This window comes from Cibotium barometz, chromosome 44 (assembly GCF_041138505.1).
Source record: "Cibotium barometz isolate CiBa-2024 chromosome 44, ASM4113850v1, whole genome shotgun sequence".
Classification (NCBI taxonomy): Eukaryota; Viridiplantae; Streptophyta; class Polypodiopsida; order Cyatheales; family Cibotiaceae; genus Cibotium; species Cibotium barometz.
The window spans coordinates 44,204,313-44,222,716 of NC_141089.1; the positions used below are offsets into that span (position 1 = coordinate 44,204,313).

Below are 18,404 nucleotides of genomic sequence, written 5' to 3' on the forward strand. Positions count from 1 at the left end.
CAACCTATGCTTTCTGAGTTCGTCAAACACTTTGGTCAAATGCCTCCGATGCTCCTTTTCTGAATGAGAAAACACAATCATATCATCAAAGAAGGTGCCCACAAAAGCACGGTGAGGTCGGAAAATCCGATCCATCATCCTGTTAAAAGTCACAGTCGCTGGAGCATTCGTAAGACCAAAAACGCATGACCAAAAACTCATAAAGTCCAAAAGTTGTCCTGAAGGCTGTCTTGTGCACATCTTCTGGTCTGATGCGAATTTGATGGTACCCACTCTTAAGATCAATGTGACTGAAGTAAGCTGCTCCCTGTACCCGGTCCAAGATATCATCGATTTGTGGTTGCTTTGCACAACTTTGAAGATGCGTCCCCTTGCCTCAACCCGATCAAGTCAGGTACCAGTCTAGCAGACGGTTTCTGTTTCTTTGCTTTAGGCTCTTCTTGTGAGAGCCATTTGCGTTTTTAAGTGCTCTCTTCGGACACCTATAGTACCGATGTTCCTCTTCTCCACACAAAAGAAACATTTGTTGGCAACTGTAAGTTCTTTCTTTTCTTCATTTGTTCTTTGAGGTAAGGGCTGAAATTTTCTCTTCTTGGATTGCCCCTTCTCTCGTGGTTCAGTGTCTTTGGTGTCCTTTGACTCCTTTGCCTCTTTAGATGCTTTCTTTGAGAAGAGACGTTGATCCTTGAATCCTGACATCTGACCAGTAAGCATGGCATATCCAGTCTGAGCATTTTCTATCATCTGAGTCATATTGGTGACCTTTGTTTTAATGCAATAGTCACGAAGCTCCTTGGGTAACCCACAACAATACATCTCTACTTGCTCAACCAGTGACACTGGCCTAAAGGATGTGACTGGTAGCAAAGCATCCCAAAATTTCTTGTTATATTCTTCCATATTGCCACAGTCTCTGGAATCTAATCGATGCCAAGCCGTCATAACATCCACCTCAAAAGTCGGTGTCAGTCATAAAAAAGAGAAGATTTGCTTGAACTCCAACCAAGTGCTTGGTGCTATTCCCTGATGAAGAAGTGTCGACCACCATTGAAGAGCATTTCCCTTTGGGAAATAAGCTGCCTTCCATACCTTAGATGCCTCTGTGAAGTTACCACCAGAAAATGCCGCATCAAACTGTTGAATGAAGGTGAGAGCCTTCAAACGATCCTTTGCACCACTAAGAGTATCAAACTTTATTGCAGCACCACCCTCTTTATAATCTTTTGGCTTCTCGCGTGAAACAAGATTATCATAGGGATGTGGTTTGAGAAAAGAATTGCCCACAGCATTAGATCCCATGCCCATCATACCACCTTCCAGACCAGGCATACCAAAAGCACTTCTGCCACCACCACCATAAGTTCCATACATACTTCTTGGCATACCTCCATACATACCTCAATACATACCCGGTGCATACCATAGCTCCCAGTCATGCCCATGTTGGGTACACCCGTCATGGAATGAAAGATAGAGCCTCCGCCAAAGTAACCAGGATGAGAAGTATTAGTAGGGTTTCCATAGGTCGGTTGGGGAAAAGAAGAAGAAGAATCAGGGTATGGCTGAAAATTTGGGTAGATGGGAGCCGAATGTTGAGGCTTAGCTTTCTTCTCAGACCCCTGCTTCTGTGGTTTAGAATCAACTTTGAAGTTTTGTGGAGAAAACGTGAGTCCTTCGCGAGTTCCATTAATCCCTCCATCAAGCTCTGCATCGTTGCTTCATCAAATTCTAGCATATCTGGAGGTATTTCTTGCTCGCTTTCCTTGTCTTCTTCGAAGTAGTCGTCCTCTTCTGAAGACAAATCCTTCATCTCCGCACTAGTTCCAGCCATAGTGTTAAGTGTGTCGACCACAGGCTTGCCCTCTTGAAAAAGTTGATGGATCCCGGCAATGGAACCTTGAAACCGGCCTTCAGAGACTCGACGGGCGGTGAGCACAACTTAATCACACTTAAATCTCTTTATGAACTGGAATAATAAACTTTGCAAGAGAAAAGAGATGGAGCTAGAGCGCTCCTGCACAAGAGACCAATAGGACCCAAAGCGTGGCGTCCTCGTAGGTATTTATTTATCTCTTGAAGTCAGCGTAGCCTTTGTACAACTTCCGGGAAGAGAACTCCTTGTTTCATGTAGAGGGAGTCTCCTTGAAGCTTTCACCCAATTTCTTTTGTGTTACAAAGAGCCTTGGTCCCCCTTTTTATACAAGTTTTGGCTAAAAAGCATAGCTTTTCCCTTAAAAAAATAAAAATAAGATCTCTTCGAATGCTTTTCTTTAAAAAAAAATTTCAATTCGCGCACGGGCGATACTTGTCTCTTCTGCGTTTTTGGTTTCAACGCCGCTTTCTCTCTCTCTCTCTCTCTCTCTTCTGCGTTTTTGTTGCTTGTTGTCTCTCTCTCTTTTGTGTTTTAGGGTTCAGCACTGTGCTGCGCCGTTTTCTGTTGCAATGGGGCGCCCTTGCCACGTGGCAGTGCCACGTCATCTAGATGGGCTGCCAAACCTGTTGCGTTGCGGGGCTGCCCTTGCTTTTACATTACCCGGTTGTTCCCTTGGCCACCCCAACGTTGCCCCACAAAGCTGTCTCTTAACTGCTCCTCATGCAGTCGTTTGGGTTGGGCTGCCTTTTGGGTGGCCCTAGGGTAGCCCCTTGAGCTGCCCTTGACTGCCCAACAAGAGGAAGAGAGACGGTCTCAGCTACACCTGCAACACAGTAAGAGAAACATACCCAAAAACACATATGCACATTTACATACATATGAGAATGCACACACATGTACTAACACACACCAAACATGTATCTGTACCCACACACGTGTACAAACTTACATATGCACAAGGCTACCGCCTCAGGGGGCAAAGGCTAGAACCAGACGGGGTCTTCCCCAGGATAGAGCCCGGGAGCCTCTGGCACCAAGAACTCGAACAATGCATCTAAGCTTACTCCAGACCAGAAAGCGGAGGCAGGCAAGACAGGTGGCAAGTTGAGTGCTGAGGAGCTTTCTCAGTACAAGAAGGAGGGTGCATGTTTCTTTTGTCATACAAAAGGACATACTTCTCAGGAGTGTCCTAAGAAGCCTCCAAAGCCCGCCGCCATTGCCTCCACAGCTTCCGTGGTGAGCTCAGCTCCCACACAGACCCCAGTGGCTGCCCCTAGTTCTTCAAATCCCGGTGCTTCAGGTGGAGCAATTATTAGCCGGGAGCTCGAACATAAGCAGAAGGGTGTCCATGACCAGGAGTATGAGCGCAACAAATTGCTCAAGTCCTTTGGCTACATAGGTGGCCAGAGAGTCGTCGTCTTGTTTGATAGCGGCAGCATGGAGGATGTGGTCACATAACAAGCCGCTAGGCGTGCCCGTTTCGACCTAACTTCGGTGGACAAACAGGTTGAGGGTTTTAGCACAGGCATGACAACGAGCGTCAAGTATGAAGCTCTAGGTGCTAAGTTGGTTATTCAGGGCAACATGGAGGATGTGGTCACGGAACAAGCCGCTAGGCGTGTCCGTTTCGATCTGACTTCAGTGGACAAAAAGGCTGAGGGTTTTAGCACAGGCATGACAACGAGCGTCAAGTATGAAGATCTAGGTGCTAAGTTGGTTATTCAGGGCATAGAATTTGTGTGTGATTTTATGGTTGCCCCTCTTGTAGGAGGAGACATAATTTTGGGTATTCAGTGGTTTCACAAGTTTCTTCCTGATGTCAAGTGGGACAAGCACACGTTCCAGATCAATCGGAATGTGTCAAACGCCCCAATGACCATTAAGTGCGAGCCAGGAATTCTGAACTTTCCGCTCATAAGTCACTTGTTGCAAGCTAAGCGAGCAGTCAAGAAAGGTGCACATTGTGCGATGATATACATCCAGACAACCCAGACGGTGGCCAGTGCTTCCGAGAAGTACTCGGCTCTCCATGAAAAGTTCCAGAAGAATTTTCTTGGGGACAGTCTTCCTCCCCAGCTTCCCCCGTCCAAACTAGAGGACCACTAGATTGACCTCCTCCCAGGCTCGGAACCCTCGAGCAAGTTTCCGTATCGCCTTTCCAAGGCAATGGAATCGGAGTTGAACCGCCAACTCCAAGAATTGTTGCAATCTGGCTTCATCCGCCCCAGCGTGTCGCCATTTGCAGCACCGATCTTATTTGTGAAGAAGAAAGATGGGTCTTCCCGTTTGTGTGTCGATTAACGTGTACTCAACAAGCTCACTATCAAGAGCAGATTCCCGATGCCTCGAATAGATTATATTCTCGGGAGGCTGAATGGAGCTAAGGTGTTCTCGAAACTTGATTTAAAGAGTGGGTACCACTACGGAATGCCCCCGCTACTTTCAACCGCATCATGATGCGTGTTTTTTGGGATTTGATTGGAAAGTGTGTGTTCATATTTCTGGACGACATACTGGTTTTTTCAGCTACGGTTGAGCAGCATGACATTGATGTGGAGAAAGTCCTTAAGTTGTTGGAAAGCAACGAGCTCTACGTCAATGAAAAGAAGTTGGAGTTTTATTTGTTCCAGGTGCATTACTTGGGATACATAATTAGTGTCAAAGGCATTCGACTTGATCCGGCTATAGTGGCCGAGATTGTCAATTGGAAAATACCTCAGACAGCCTATGACATTAGATCCTTTGTGGGTATATGCCAGGCATACTCCACCCACATAGACGAGTTTTTTGACCTCTCGACAGATCTCATCTATCTCCTAAAGGGAGTGAAGACAAGAAGGCAAAAGATTCGAATGACTCCATGAGCGTTGGAGGCATTCAAGAACCTCAAGGTGGCTTTATCAGAAGTGCCTTGTTTAGCACTTGCCTCGTGGGACGAGCCATTTCAAGTGATCACCGATGCGAGTAACATCGCAATTGGAGGTGTATTGCAACAGAATGGTCATCCAGTAGCTCACATGTCTTGTAAGTTACTGCCCGCAGAGAAAAACTACTCAGTCTATGATCGTGAACTCTTAGCAGTGATACAGGCCTTGAAACATATGGAAACATTTTCTTTATGGCCGTGACTTTGAGGTTCGCACTGACCATCAGGCATTACGCTGGATTCAAACAATGCCAAGTGCACAGTGGAGTGATCGACAACACTGCTGGAGCCAGATATTCCAGCAATTCGGTGGTATGATTGAGTACCTACCAGGAAAGGCCAATCCAGTGGCCAATGCTTTGAGTAAGAAGGGACAAGTAACTTCGATTCAGACCACTAGACTCGATCTTGTTGGTACAGGATTAGATGACATGAAGCACATGTACGCAGATTCCGAGGAATTCGGTACATAGTGGGAACGAGCATTGGATGCCACAGGACCATGGCACTTTCTAATACGCGATGGTTGGCTTTTCTACAAAAGCCGACTGTGTGAAGTCGTTTAGGACAGCTCTTCTCCATGATGCCCATGACACCATTATTGGTGGTCATAGGGGCATGAATTCGACTCTGGAGGAATTAGAACGGCAATATTATTGGCCAAAGATGAGGCGAGATGTGTTTACATATGTACAACGCTATGATATTTGTCAAAAGGTGAAAGCTCTTGGTGGAAAGAAAATAAGGTTGTTACAGCCCTTGCCAATTGCGAAGGGTCCTTTCCAAGATATTTCAATGGATTTTGTCACGAATCTGCCTCCCAGTTCGAGTAAGCGTAATACGCAGTGCTTAACTATTGTTGATAGATTTAGCAAATTTGTTATGCTTATTCCTTGGTAGGCCCAACGTGACCGCCGAGGATGTTGCGTAGTTGTTCATTCGGCATTGGTACTCGATTGGCGGGATTCCTAGGACCATAGTGTCAGACCGAGATGCCAAGTTTACTAGTCATTTTTGGAGGGCATTGTTTGATAACTTTGGTACTAGTTTGAATTTTTCTAGTGCATTCCACCCACAAACAGACGGCTAGACAGAGATATACAACCAGTTGGCCTTTGATGTGCTGAAGTGTTATGGCCACGATCAGCAAGGTAAGTGGAAATCTTATTTGCCTTTAGTTCAAGCTGTTTTGAATGATTCTTTTTCTTCAGCTGTTGGCAGGACTCCATATGAGGCAACGTTTGGAAGACCTTTCCACTCGTTGTTGACCAGGACCTCGTCTTCAGTACCTGAAGCGAACAGATTGACGGAGTCTTACCAGGAGATTTTAGAGTTAGTTAAAGACAGGTTGGCTAAAGCGCAAGAAAAACCCCAATAAAAAGGCAGGGTCTCCACACACTAAGATGCACAATATTCTAACAGGTCTTGCCAATGTCACGTGCACAGTCTTTGGGTTGCACGGTGACAATCATCATCAACAGCATTACCATCATCATTGGAGGGTGTAGGGGACCAGTCGGCAACCATACAAGACCTTGGGCGGCAGTCGGCAACCCATCAGGAACCCTAACAGCAAGCAGCCAAGTCATAGTCAATGGTCATCATTTGTTTGGGCACATTCAAGACAAAGCATAGCATTTAAGGATATTATTGCAAATAGTACTTGTCCAAACCTAGCCGACAGCACTTGTGCTGGCCGACCAGCTTCCTCCACACGTATATAAGTAATAGGCATCATTTTCTAGAAATCAATCAAGTTTAGCTTTTGTTCAGAGATCTCATCTTAGTTGTAATCATTTGCATTCGTCTAAGTTCATCTCTACCTTAATTAAGTTAATTAAGGCTGTGATTACTATGATCAATCCCATCATGTAACATTGGTATGCGAGCATCTAGCCTTAGTGCAGTACAAAGCATATAGTATCTTCAGAACATGAGAATATTGTGTTCACCTACCCCGGACTAGCTAGACGCATGGTCATTCTAGTAAGCCACTCCCACCCAACCTTCATTGCGCATCGGGTCAGCTCCCATCATCACCTGTGCTACTTTCACCTTAGCTTTCGCTTTGGCCAGATGTATTCCATTCATTCAGGAGTTCCGCTAAGATAATCCAATATTAAAGGTTTTATAGGTCATCATTATAGGCTTTAGCCTATATTTGCATTAGTAACCCTTCATTTGCATTTGCATAGCATATAGGGTTGCATCAGCATGTAGGTGTCTGGGAGAAGTCTAACATCCATCATCAAAGAGGAAAGCAGAGTTTTGTGCATCACTTGGGAGCAGGAAGTTCTCTTCAACATTGCCATCAGTTAGCGCATGTTCCACAAGATAAGTGGGCTAGTCAATGGTGTGCTGAATTTTCCAAGCAGTTTTAGGCCGCATCGCTAGACAAACTCCTGCAGTTCAGGACTCTTGGTTCAGGTATTCCTCAGTTGCTCCTGCAGAAGCCTCAATCCCCGCAAAAGAAGAAGTATGGGGTTAGTGGCGTCAGTGGAGTTGGAATTAGTTGCCGGAATCAAAGTGTTGCTAGGGTGGATGACAAGTTGACATCATCATCATCATCAACAGCATTACCATCATCATTGGAGGGTTTAGGGGACCAATCGGCAGCCATACAGGCCCTTTGGGTAGTAGTCAGCAGCCACATCAAGAACCCTAACAGCAGGCTACATCATTTGTTTGGGCAGCATCAAGACAAAGTGCAACATTTAAGGATATTATTGCAAATAGTACTTGTCCAAACCTGGCCGATAGCACTTGTGCTGGCCGACCAACTTCCTCCACACATATATAAGTAATAGGCATCATTTTCAAGAAATCAATCAAGTTCAGCAGTTGAAGTCATCATTCATGAAGTCAACATCAGCATCATAGAGCTGTTCACAGATCTCATCTTAGTTGTAATCATTTGCATCATTAATATTGTTGCATTTGCATTCATCTAAATTCATCTCTACATTTATTAAGTTAATTAAGGCTGTGATTACTACGATCAACCTCATCATGTAACAGCCAAGGCTCATTGTCAAGTCTTGCTGCTCACAAAATGCCTGTAGGACTCCCAAGCATCTTTGCTTGGACACTATGCCATCTCCATAGAGAAGGGTGGGAACCAGTGTGTGTGCTAGTGGGGATGGAGCACTGCCATCACCCAACCTGTTGGGAAAGTCAGATATCTAATCTGTGGAGAGGCCAAACAGTGTTGAGGATAGAGGACATCCCTGTGTCACCCGTCATGCTAATGACCTTTGCTGATGGGTTTGGTGCTTCCTTGTGACTGACTCATATAAGGACACAACCCCAGTATCATCTCTGAAGTCATGTGACCCCATGTTAAAACGGTCTTTGTGTTGATTTTATGTGCTTCCAATGTTAAATTAATTTTTGAGCATTTTCTTGTATGCAGAATCTGCTTCTTAATAATCGTGGATCCTTCATAGTTGGGCACACTGATCCTGTTCCTTTGATGAAGGCATTCCAACAAGTCAAGAAAGTAAGTCTGTTGTCTTTGAAGAAGGTGTGTGCATTACAAATCTAACCCCATGACAGTAGTTTTCACTAGATATATTGGAAAGCGTTAAGGCTAGTTATTTTGTGAACCTTTATATATATATATATTAAAAATATGGTGTTTGATGACATTTTTATCATGTTGTTGTGTTGCCTTTGATTGTGATTGTGGCAGGTCCCCCCTCATGCTATACTTGTGGGGACTCTTACTGTACCTGGTGGTGATGATGATGTATGTTAGCCTTTCTCAAGCTCAACAATTTCCATGACATATCACCAAAAAAAGAAAAAAAACCAACTCAGTTTTGCTAACAAGATTATTTCTTCCCTTTTTTTTCCCTCCTACCTCACGCAATACTAGTAGGAACTTCTATTGTACATGGTGATCTCAACGGTTTGTGTGACAGAAAAAATTCTTAAAAATTTTGGTGACTACATTTATATTCAAAAGAAAAAGAAAAACATTCATCAAAATAATTTCTTCCTTTTTTTATATATAAATATTTTGCACATGATATTTCAACAGAGGGAGATCTTTATACGAATGACATATAAGTGGAAGTTCACTATGACATATAGCCTTCATCAGTGGCGTGATATCTTCTTTCCGCATGTGTGAAGACTGATGTATCATATTTATATCGGAAAACGTGTTATTGAAGAAATAACTAAATGCAAATGTACAATAAAGAGAAAGGATATAAACTTTAATAGGATCTTTAGGGGTGTGACATGTGACGAGTGCCATTGGCATCGATGGCATCAATCACCTTCTACTGTCCTTTCTTTTCTTGTTCGAGTTCCAATTCTTCTTCCCATTCCCATTTTCCATCACCATAGCAGCATTCCTGCATTATAGGCCGAGCAGGCAGCCACGGCTTTGGCTTGGGACATGACCGCAACATTAGAGGCATCGGGTGTTTCGGATTGGTTGCAATTCCACATTGTCTGGACAGCTTTGATTGGTGCTGCCTTGGAAGCGTCATGGGGCTCAAAAATGGGACAACTGTTGTTGGATAGTCCAGAAGTTCACTCCCATAGGGTACAGGCACGGATTGCATGTTTTTTCTTAGAAACAGGGCATGTAACAAGGTAGAGCGTGTCTTGGAATCAATTTACCATAAACAAGATTAAGAACACAAATGACAACACAGCACACACATTCAAACAATAAATGAATACGTGCACAGTTCACTACACTAGGGGTCGAAGATGGGCCAACCCCCCCGCACACACCCACCCCTCCCTTCTTTTAGGTTATATTACCGGAAGGAGTCTGCTCCAAATTCAAGATCTCGGGTGCCCAGGGTTCACCACTGGTCTGCACCTGACTATTCCAAGTACAAGCAATGGATTCTGTCTTTGGACCCTTTCGCCCTGCATAAGGAGTCCCAAGGCAAAGTGTCGGAAATTTTCCCGCAATCCATGCCGAATGTGGAGTCTTCAAATCTTCACAAAGGCTCTTCACACCCTGGCGTGACCGAACACACCCGGGAAATCTGTCTTCATAAGTCCACAAACCCCTAGTGACATCTAGGGTTTCTCTGCGACCTCGAGTCCGCAAGAAGCCTGAAGAGCAATGATGATTGATAATAAGCATGTCCTTGGAATAGTATATGCCCAAAAGTATTGCCATGAACTGGCCAAAAGCCCACAGATGTTGGGGTATACAAAGGATAAGCTCTTAATCACAAGATAGGAGCCTCAAGCAAGCTGCCAAGTACTGTCTGTACACAATAATGATGTCAGTAACTGTTCAGGCTGTACAGCCACAATGGTGATGGTATGAAGAAGCTGATGCTGTAGGTACAGGTTGTACAGCCTTGAAGGAGAAGACTGGCCGTACAGGTGGCAGAGATTCTGGATGGACAGGTGGCAGTGGGTCAGGCTGTACAGGTGGCAGAGATTCTGGCTGTACAGGTGGCAGTGGCTCTTGCCATACAGGTGGCTGTGGTTCTGGCTGTACAGACGTGTATTCAATAATCGCTTGGCTGTACAAGCACACAGGCAGTAGCAGCACCAAGTCGTACAAAGGATAACGTTGACTGGCTGCTGTCCGTATGGTGTGGAGGATGAAGAAAGCGACGGAGATGGTGGTGACAGCTTGTCCGTACAGATGCAATGAAGAAATAGAGAGTTGCTTCCTTGATATCGTTGAAGAGGACCACCTTGCGCATATATATATTTCCCATGCTTTTCCACACTTTTGGATTTAAAAGCTTTTGTAAGCAAAAAAATGTTGCTTTCTCCACATACGTCCATGCTTATCAGAGCACTGCCCAACACTTATTATTTGTGATAACCTTTTGGCCTTCCTGGGTGCCCCCACTTCTGAGTGTTTGAAAGCCTTTACTCACGTGCCCTTTTTATTAGATGTCCGGGCTTACTTTTGATGATGTAGTGTGGACGAGCACACTTAAATGTTAGACCATAATGCTGTAAATTAAGTTGAGTGTATAGTTACCACATACAGAACCCACAAGACCACCGCTTTAGGCACAAACAGGTGTGCCCACATGAGGGGGTGCCTAAGCATCCCTGGCCCCATACAAAATACCAAGCATCGTCTAGGCAACAAGACCAAGGTCACACAAATAAAAATGAAGTTCAAGCAAGCATCATTGATGCATATGCACATGTAAACTTGGATAGCCAATCTCTCGTGTTCCATAAACCAATTTGCATGTGTACATGGCGAGAGTGTTCAAATCTTACCTTGCCATAGAGGACATGCTACGTACATGGGTAGAGCGTGCAAATCCCATGGGTCGTGCCTGGAAAGTTTCCCACAGAAGGTCCCTCCCGGTAAAGTCCAAAGGCAATCTCTACGGGCCTTGCCAGATATTCCCACCATGTTCTAGATGTCCATCATTGGCCTGCCTAGAGTCTAGACACATGCCTGTATGAGTAATCAGGATAATCATGTCCCACATGATCCGAGAAATTAGGGGTTAGTGATAGGGCAAGCGGTAATAACGGACTACCTGGCTTACTTCAAGAAGCAGTTACTCATGCTCCAGAAGTCTATCAAGACAAAGGAGTAGGTGGACAAATTTGTGGATGGCTTGAAGCTACCCTTGCACCCATTTGCTCGTGTGTAGCCTCAAGAGTCTCTTGGACATGGTTCGCATCTCAACAACCTTCAAGACCCCAAGCACAACACACAGCAACAGTAAGAGAAGTTTCCAAGGAAGGAGCTATTGAAGACATAAAGGGTAAGGACAGTTCTAGTTTTGGAGTGTCAAAGCCTCGAATTGCACAACTCAAATGATACTCCATGTTATAATAGAACCTACCAAGTGCATGCTTTTATAGGCATCAAGCCTTATCTTTTGACGACTTTAGTAAGGCTGTTCACACCCATAGAGGGTGTTCACGCCCATAGAGGGTGTTCACACCAACTAACTCCAAAATACCCAATAGAAAAATAGATGGTATAAGAAGAGGTGAAAAGAAAAAAAGAAGAGAAGGAGGTTTTCCCAGTCGTGGGCTCTCATAGGGCTGTCGGCCTGTTTTAGGCTGGCCGACCAGCAACCCAGGGTGGTATAAATACCACCCTTGCCCCTCACACTTCATTGTATCATATCTGTACCGGATCTTGTGTATATAGCAGAGTTTATACAACATCTCTCTCTCTCTCTCTCTCTCTCTCTCCACTTCTGCGTTTTCTTTCTCATGGCAGTTCATCTCATTTCCGCTGTGCATTCCGACATGGTATCAGAGCCCTAGGTGGCTTGAAGCTTGGAGACAGTGAGAGCTTGAGGATATGCTGTTTTTTGGTGCTGAGTGGGCTGTTTGGGACTTGGAGAAACAGGTAGAAGGTGGCCATCATTGCTGGACAGCCACCTTGCATAGCATTTGCAACCTCTTCTTAGCCTATTTCTTCACCAATGGACCTGAATACCAAACTTACAGTAATTGATCCTTGTGAGTAGATTGATGCCTCCTTGTATCGGAAGCTTGTTGGTTCATTGATTTGGTTGTTGAACACTAGATTGGACTTGAGTTTTCTAGTGGGGTTGTTGAGCTCATTCATGTAGACACCTTTGAAGACTCATTGGGACGCAGGATTGCGGATCTTGTGGTATCTGCAGGGTACGAAGGATCTTGGACTCTCTATGTTACTGGAGGGGGGATGAAGGACCGAGTCAGACTCCGAGGTTGGAGTGACTCAGATTGGGGAGGAGATTCAGACATGAGGAGATCTACATCAAGCTATGGATTTACCCTTGGCTCAGGAGCTATTTCTTGGAGTAGCAAGAGGTAGCCAACTATTGCATTGTCTTCTATAGAGGCAGAGTACCGGGCTGCTTGTGGTGCTGCTTGCGAGGTTCTGTGGCTGTGGAGGTTAGTTGGCGAGATTGTTAGCATATTCATCCCCATATTCTGCCCATATATTGTGTCCATATTTGATCCCTTTAAATGGCCCTTGGTTGTGGGTTGGCCACCCCTATTTTTTCCCCACTTTTTTGGTATTTTTCTAGTCGGCCATATTATTTGTCCAAGTCTGCCAGGTCTTGTGCTCTAGTCGGCCAGCCCTTCATGACCTATATACAGGTGGGCTAGCCACTTCACTTTTGTCATAGCTTGGTCATCTTTTGTATCCCTCACTTATGAGACCTTTATGTCTCTTGCTCGGGATTGCTTTCATTGCAGTATATTTAGCATAGTTGCTTCATATCTCTCTCTCTTGCACTTCTCAGATCAGCACACTCTAGTGCTTATCTTCCTTCTGCTTTGCGCACTCATTCATGGTATCAGAGCTCCCGGTTCTAAGTTCTCTTTGCTGCCTCAGATTTTGCCCTATCTACAGCCCCTTCACCTCTGCGTTTTTCTCAGATTTGCAGCCCTCTGGTTTCTGCGTTTTCTGGACAGTTGCTGCTGGTCGCTCTGCCTTCACTTGGGCTTCATCGCTTTCAGCCTGAAGGTACTTTTTCATCATCGTTTTTTCTCTACTAGGAGTGTGGAACTGGTTGGCCAGTATTTTCAGGTTTGCAGCCCCTTCTTTGGTTGCGTTTTCCTCTCCAGTGGACATTACCTATTGCAGAGGGGGTCTTGTGGTGATTCTGGCTTTGGTGGCAACCTTTGTACCTGTGGTGGACACTTCTTCTTCTGAGATTGTGCGTTTTTTTCCTTGAGGAGAGCCCAAGCTACAGTCCTAGTTGATGCCTTTCCCTCTTGCACCCTCTTACAGCATATTCCCAGGTCCGTGTGGTTGCCTTTTCTCTCTATATCAAATCTGCATTTTTTGCTTCCCTCTTCTAGTGGCCTCAAGGTTGGAGGTACAGTCGACAGAAGCTTTTGCGGTTTTTGCTATAGGAGGATTTTCGGGTGCTGTCTAGCCTCTTAGGGCTGCGTTTTGGTGGGAGGAAGGGGCCTACATCAGTGTTATTTGATTTGGACAGGTTTTTATCTTATGAGGTTTGATCCAATTGGTTGAATCAATGATGACAGTTTCAGATTTGGCTCCCGTACCACTTTCTTGTTATTTCCTGGATGAGGCAGACAAGTTGGATGGTGGTAACTTTCAGTCATGGAAGTTGCAGGTTACTTCTATTCTCAGGGAGTATGGTTTGATGGAGTTTCTCTTGTACAATAATCGGTGCTTGCTGGACCTTGCCTCTGCAGAGGATGTGTCAAGATTCGGTTCTTCGACACTTCATCTATGCTCCTGATGATGCTTCTACTTTCTATTTTTGCAGTTGCTTTGTGACCTGTATGGTGACGATAGTGATCACGGCATATGGTTTCTGCTTCTGGGTGCTATGCAGCCAGTGATCTTGTGGATACTTCTTTTGGAGATGTTCTTGCAACGAAGGATAGTGGGCTAGTTTTGCTCACTGCATCTGAGGAGTTTGTTTCTCCTGCTGCCTTGCCTTTAGTGTCTGTGCATACTTCTCCTTGCCAGGATGATATCTCTGGTAATGTTTTTGAGGAAGATAGTGGGCTATCTTTGCTCATAGCTTATGAGGGGGATTTGTCTCCTATTGTTGCACCTCCGACTCTTTCTTCGTCAACCAGTGACCAGGATGTGTTGCTGGTCCCTTTGCCTTCTATGGAGGAGCTTGCTTCTACGCTGTATGATGCTATTGAGGAGGCTACTACTACTTCAGTTACCACTACTGTGAATGTTCCTATTTTCCTTACTCTGTGTGAGGATTCTAGATTGTGGTCAGCCTTCAGGTGTGTCCATGATCGTGCGTGGGGCACAGTGGTACTTCCAGGGATTGAAGGATTGGGATTTGGATTTGGTTGGGCTTGTGGAGTCCTAACATAAATTTTCAGAGGGGGCAGTTGAGTTCTTATATCTGGCGATGCCGACCTTCGGAGGATGCTATCGTACAGCATTTGGCTACTCTTGGTATTGAGTTGGACGAGATGGACTCTATTTCGTTTCAGGGTATTATCTTCTTGGAGCTACAGGCTTCTAGGGATTTCTGTGGCATTGTGTTTACATTTGGGTTTGGCACCGATATTTGGAGCAGCACGACGCAGTCTACATGGTTGTTTTCTTCTAGAGGAGTAGTTTACTTGGCAGCTTGTTCTGTTGCTTTTGTAGCTGAGTTGTTGTGGAGATTGCTTGTGGAGCTTTCCTGGTACCTGTTGTTGTTGCATTCTTTTGTCTTTGATAGAGGATGACTTCTTCGGCTTTTCGGAGTTTATTCAGCATCTGGTGCTGAGAGGGGGTGTTAGCATATTCATCCCCATTTTCTGTCCATGTATTGTGTCCATATTTGATCCCTTTTATGGCCGTTGGTTGTGGGTTGGCCACATCTATTTTTTTCCCATTTCTCTGGTATTTTTCCAGTCGGCCATATTATTTTTCCAGTCGGCCAGGTCTTGTGCTCCAGTCGGCCAGCCCTTCATGACCTATATATAGGTGGTCTAGCCTCTTCACTTTTGTCATAGCTTGGTCATCTTTTGTATCCCTCACTTATGAGACCTTTATGTCTCTCGCTCAGGATTGATTTCATTGCAGTATATTCAGCATAGTTGCTTCATATCTCTCTCTCTCTCTTGCACTTCTCAGATCAGCACACTCTAGTGCTCATCTTGCTTCCGCTCTGTGCACTCATTCAGAGATTGGGTTTCCACAGAAGGAACCCATGATCATCTAGTGCGATAACCAGAGCTGTATAGCTATTGCTCGGAATCCAGTCTTCCATGCACGAACCAAGCATATAAAGATACAATATCACTTTGTTCGTGAGAAGATTTTGGCTGGTGACATCTTGCTTGTCTATTGCTCGTCGAGGGAGGACAGTGCAGCGGACCTCTTCACGAAGTCTCTACCTCAAGTGATGCTCCGTCAGCACTCCAGCTCACTAGGGTTGGTTTGACATCCAAGAGCTGAGAGGGGGTGTTAGTAGTCATCTCCTGTTTGTACCATAGGAGTGAGGGCCTCTATTGTGGGTATGCCCGCCCGGATAGGTGTTTTTTCCATTTTTCCTCATTGTCCACATTTTCCCCCAGTGTTGCTAGTCGTGGGGGGGACCCTTAGAGCTGGCCGATTGTTTTTCTCCAGGCCGACTTGATCTGCATGTTGCCCGACCTGTTTTGGTTTTGGCCGACTGGTCATCTGCTGGCCGACTGGAGGTTTTCCCGGTCGTGGGCTCTCATAGGGCTGTCGGCCTGTTTTAGGCTGGCCGACCAACAGCCCAGGGCTTTATACCACCCTTTCCCCCCACACTTCATTGTATCATATTTGTACCGGATCTTGTGTATATAGCAGAGTTTATACAGCTTCTCTCTCTCTCTCTCTCTCTCTCTCTCTCTCTCTCTCTCTCTCTCTCTCTCTCTCTCCACTGGTGGAGACTACAACAGAGGATCAGGACCATACTGGCACAGCATGGGAGACGTCCAGTCAGAGTACTCACCATGGAGGACATTGAGGATATCCGCCATCGACCGATGAGAGACATCTTTGGATAGTGATGTGTATGATGCTTACCTTTGTTGCTGGAATTTTCCTCCCAGATGTTATCCATTAGGAGCTCCTAGTACCGTACTTTTCCTCATAGTGGTTTCAGTTTCAGCTAGTTGTTTTTAGCTTTTCTTACACAGACATTGTATCAGATCCACCAATTGTTGTAACCTTTTTGGTCTCATAGGTCATTTTGGCCTTCTGAAGACGTTAATATATCATTTCATTTCATTTCTCTCTCTCTCTCTCTCTCCCCACTTCTGTGTTTTCGTTCTCACAGCAGTTCATCTCATTTCCGCTGTGCATTCCAACAACCCTATTCCGACAACCCTATGATCCATACGTCACTAAAGTGCAGAGAATCTTGAAAAACATGTATTCAGCATTATCGCTTTGAAATCCTATGTCACGCACATATGCACACCCACACATTCCTTCATAGGCTACAGACATTCAACATTCACCATTTAGGACAATTGTGTGTGTGATCTGCTCTTGTTTTTTTGCAGATGCTTAGTCCTGCATTTATGAAATTGACCATAAAGAAGCAGATATCAGAATTACAACAAGCTGTGAATCAGTCAAGCCCTTCTATCAGGGTTATTTTGGAATCTGGGAGCCATGTCTTGCGGACACATGTGCAAGCTCTTACTTCCATGATTGAGTCAAAAGAGGATGACACTTTTTACCGGTTTGATACCAGGTGAATTTTTCTAACCAAGCTTTCCTACTATAGCCACTAGAAATAAAATTGGAAGCTGGTAGATAGTTGATAGTTCAACAAGTTGCTGGTCGCCCAAAGCCTTTCTTTTTATTTTTCGCCTATAAAAAGACCCTTTAGGGGATCTATCCCTTGACTTAACCACACACATTCCAGCTTTCAATTACTGTTTCTTATTAATACCTACATTTTGATTTGATCACATAGGCGGTGTTTGGACCTACAAGATGATAATATAGTCTATTAATCTATCCATGAAGAGTGTTTGAAACTTGTTATCATGAATCTTGAATCGATTTAACAAATGTATGACATGTGGCCTTGATTGTAGTTCATGTCATTATGTTGATAGCTTGGGGGAAAAGCATATGGTGGATTTGGAGGCTTCAGAGAAAGCTGTTAATCCTCTTTGTAAGTGAAATTTTTAATATCATACATTTCTGTTTGGACTCTTTGGTGTTAAAGGTGTCCTCCTTACCATCATTATTCTGACTTCTTATTCATATTGTCTTTTTTGTCTTGCAAATTGAAGCACCGTTGTTGCCAATTGTTATGGAGGGAATCAATCGAAACTGCACAAGGCGACTAGGCTTGAAGCTTTTGTGTGCATGGTTTTTGCGAGTTAAAGTTGAGGTAATCAAGGTTTTAGTTAGGAAAAGCTGCTTGTGAGTTCCTGCTTGTGTGTGTGAGAGAGAGAGAGAGAGAGAGAGAGAGAGAGAGAGAGAGAGAGAGAGAGAGAATTAACGTCTACTAGAGGCCGAACTCAACCTATGAGACAAATCAATGTACAACTGTCAATGTCTTCTGGATGTCCAAAAAAAAAAGGACAAAATGAACATGAAATAAAGTATGAAAGTATTGAGCTAGTGGGGGGGTGTGATGGATGGAGCACTACTGCTAGAGGCTCAGTATGCAACCTATATGCGTAGGGTATACAAGAATGCAATACAGATCTGTCTAGCTCCAACCAGTACCATAATGGGGGAGAAATGAAATGAAAAGATATATATTAACGTTTCTAAGAGGCCATGGTGGCCTATGAGACCAAAACTGAGAGTACATCTGAAGCTGGTGTCTCATCAAAGAGAACAACCAAATGAAACTGAAAAGTACAATAAACTGATTGTCTTACAGTTATAAGAACTGTAAGTAAGACTCCTAGATGATACTGAGTAGAAAATACTGGAAAATGTATATCAAGTAGATCCATGTATGCTGATCAGTTGAAGTGCTGCCCTCTCCTCAGATCAAATATCTCCACCATGGGGCTGTCTAGAATGGAGAGGTCGTAGAAGCGAGGTAGGCTCCTCCGATGTCGAGCCATAATGGCTCTGATCTGGCGATGGTGAGGATGTCGTGGTTGGGATCCTGGTGGGCATGGCCGACGAGCACAACATAAAATGACTGCTCTATTAGTGGTGACTCCCTAGGAGCGTGGTTGGTG

General features: G+C 44.6%; 1 protein-coding gene across 1 annotated transcript in view; it reads left to right on the top strand.

Moving 5' to 3' along the window:
- LOC147613329 (uncharacterized) overlaps nt 1-18,404 on the top strand; it is a 54,467-nt gene that overhangs the window by 20,756 nt on the left and 15,307 nt on the right. The window contains exons 5-9 of the mRNA XM_086782627.1: nt 8,212-8,298; nt 8,491-8,547; nt 16,749-16,942; nt 17,292-17,371; nt 17,493-17,593. Coding sequence (XP_086638753.1) covers nt 8,212-8,298; nt 8,491-8,547; nt 16,749-16,942; nt 17,292-17,371; nt 17,493-17,593 — 519 coding nt within the window. The remainder of the gene's footprint in view (nt 1-8,211; nt 8,299-8,490; nt 8,548-16,748; nt 16,943-17,291; nt 17,372-17,492; nt 17,594-18,404) is intronic.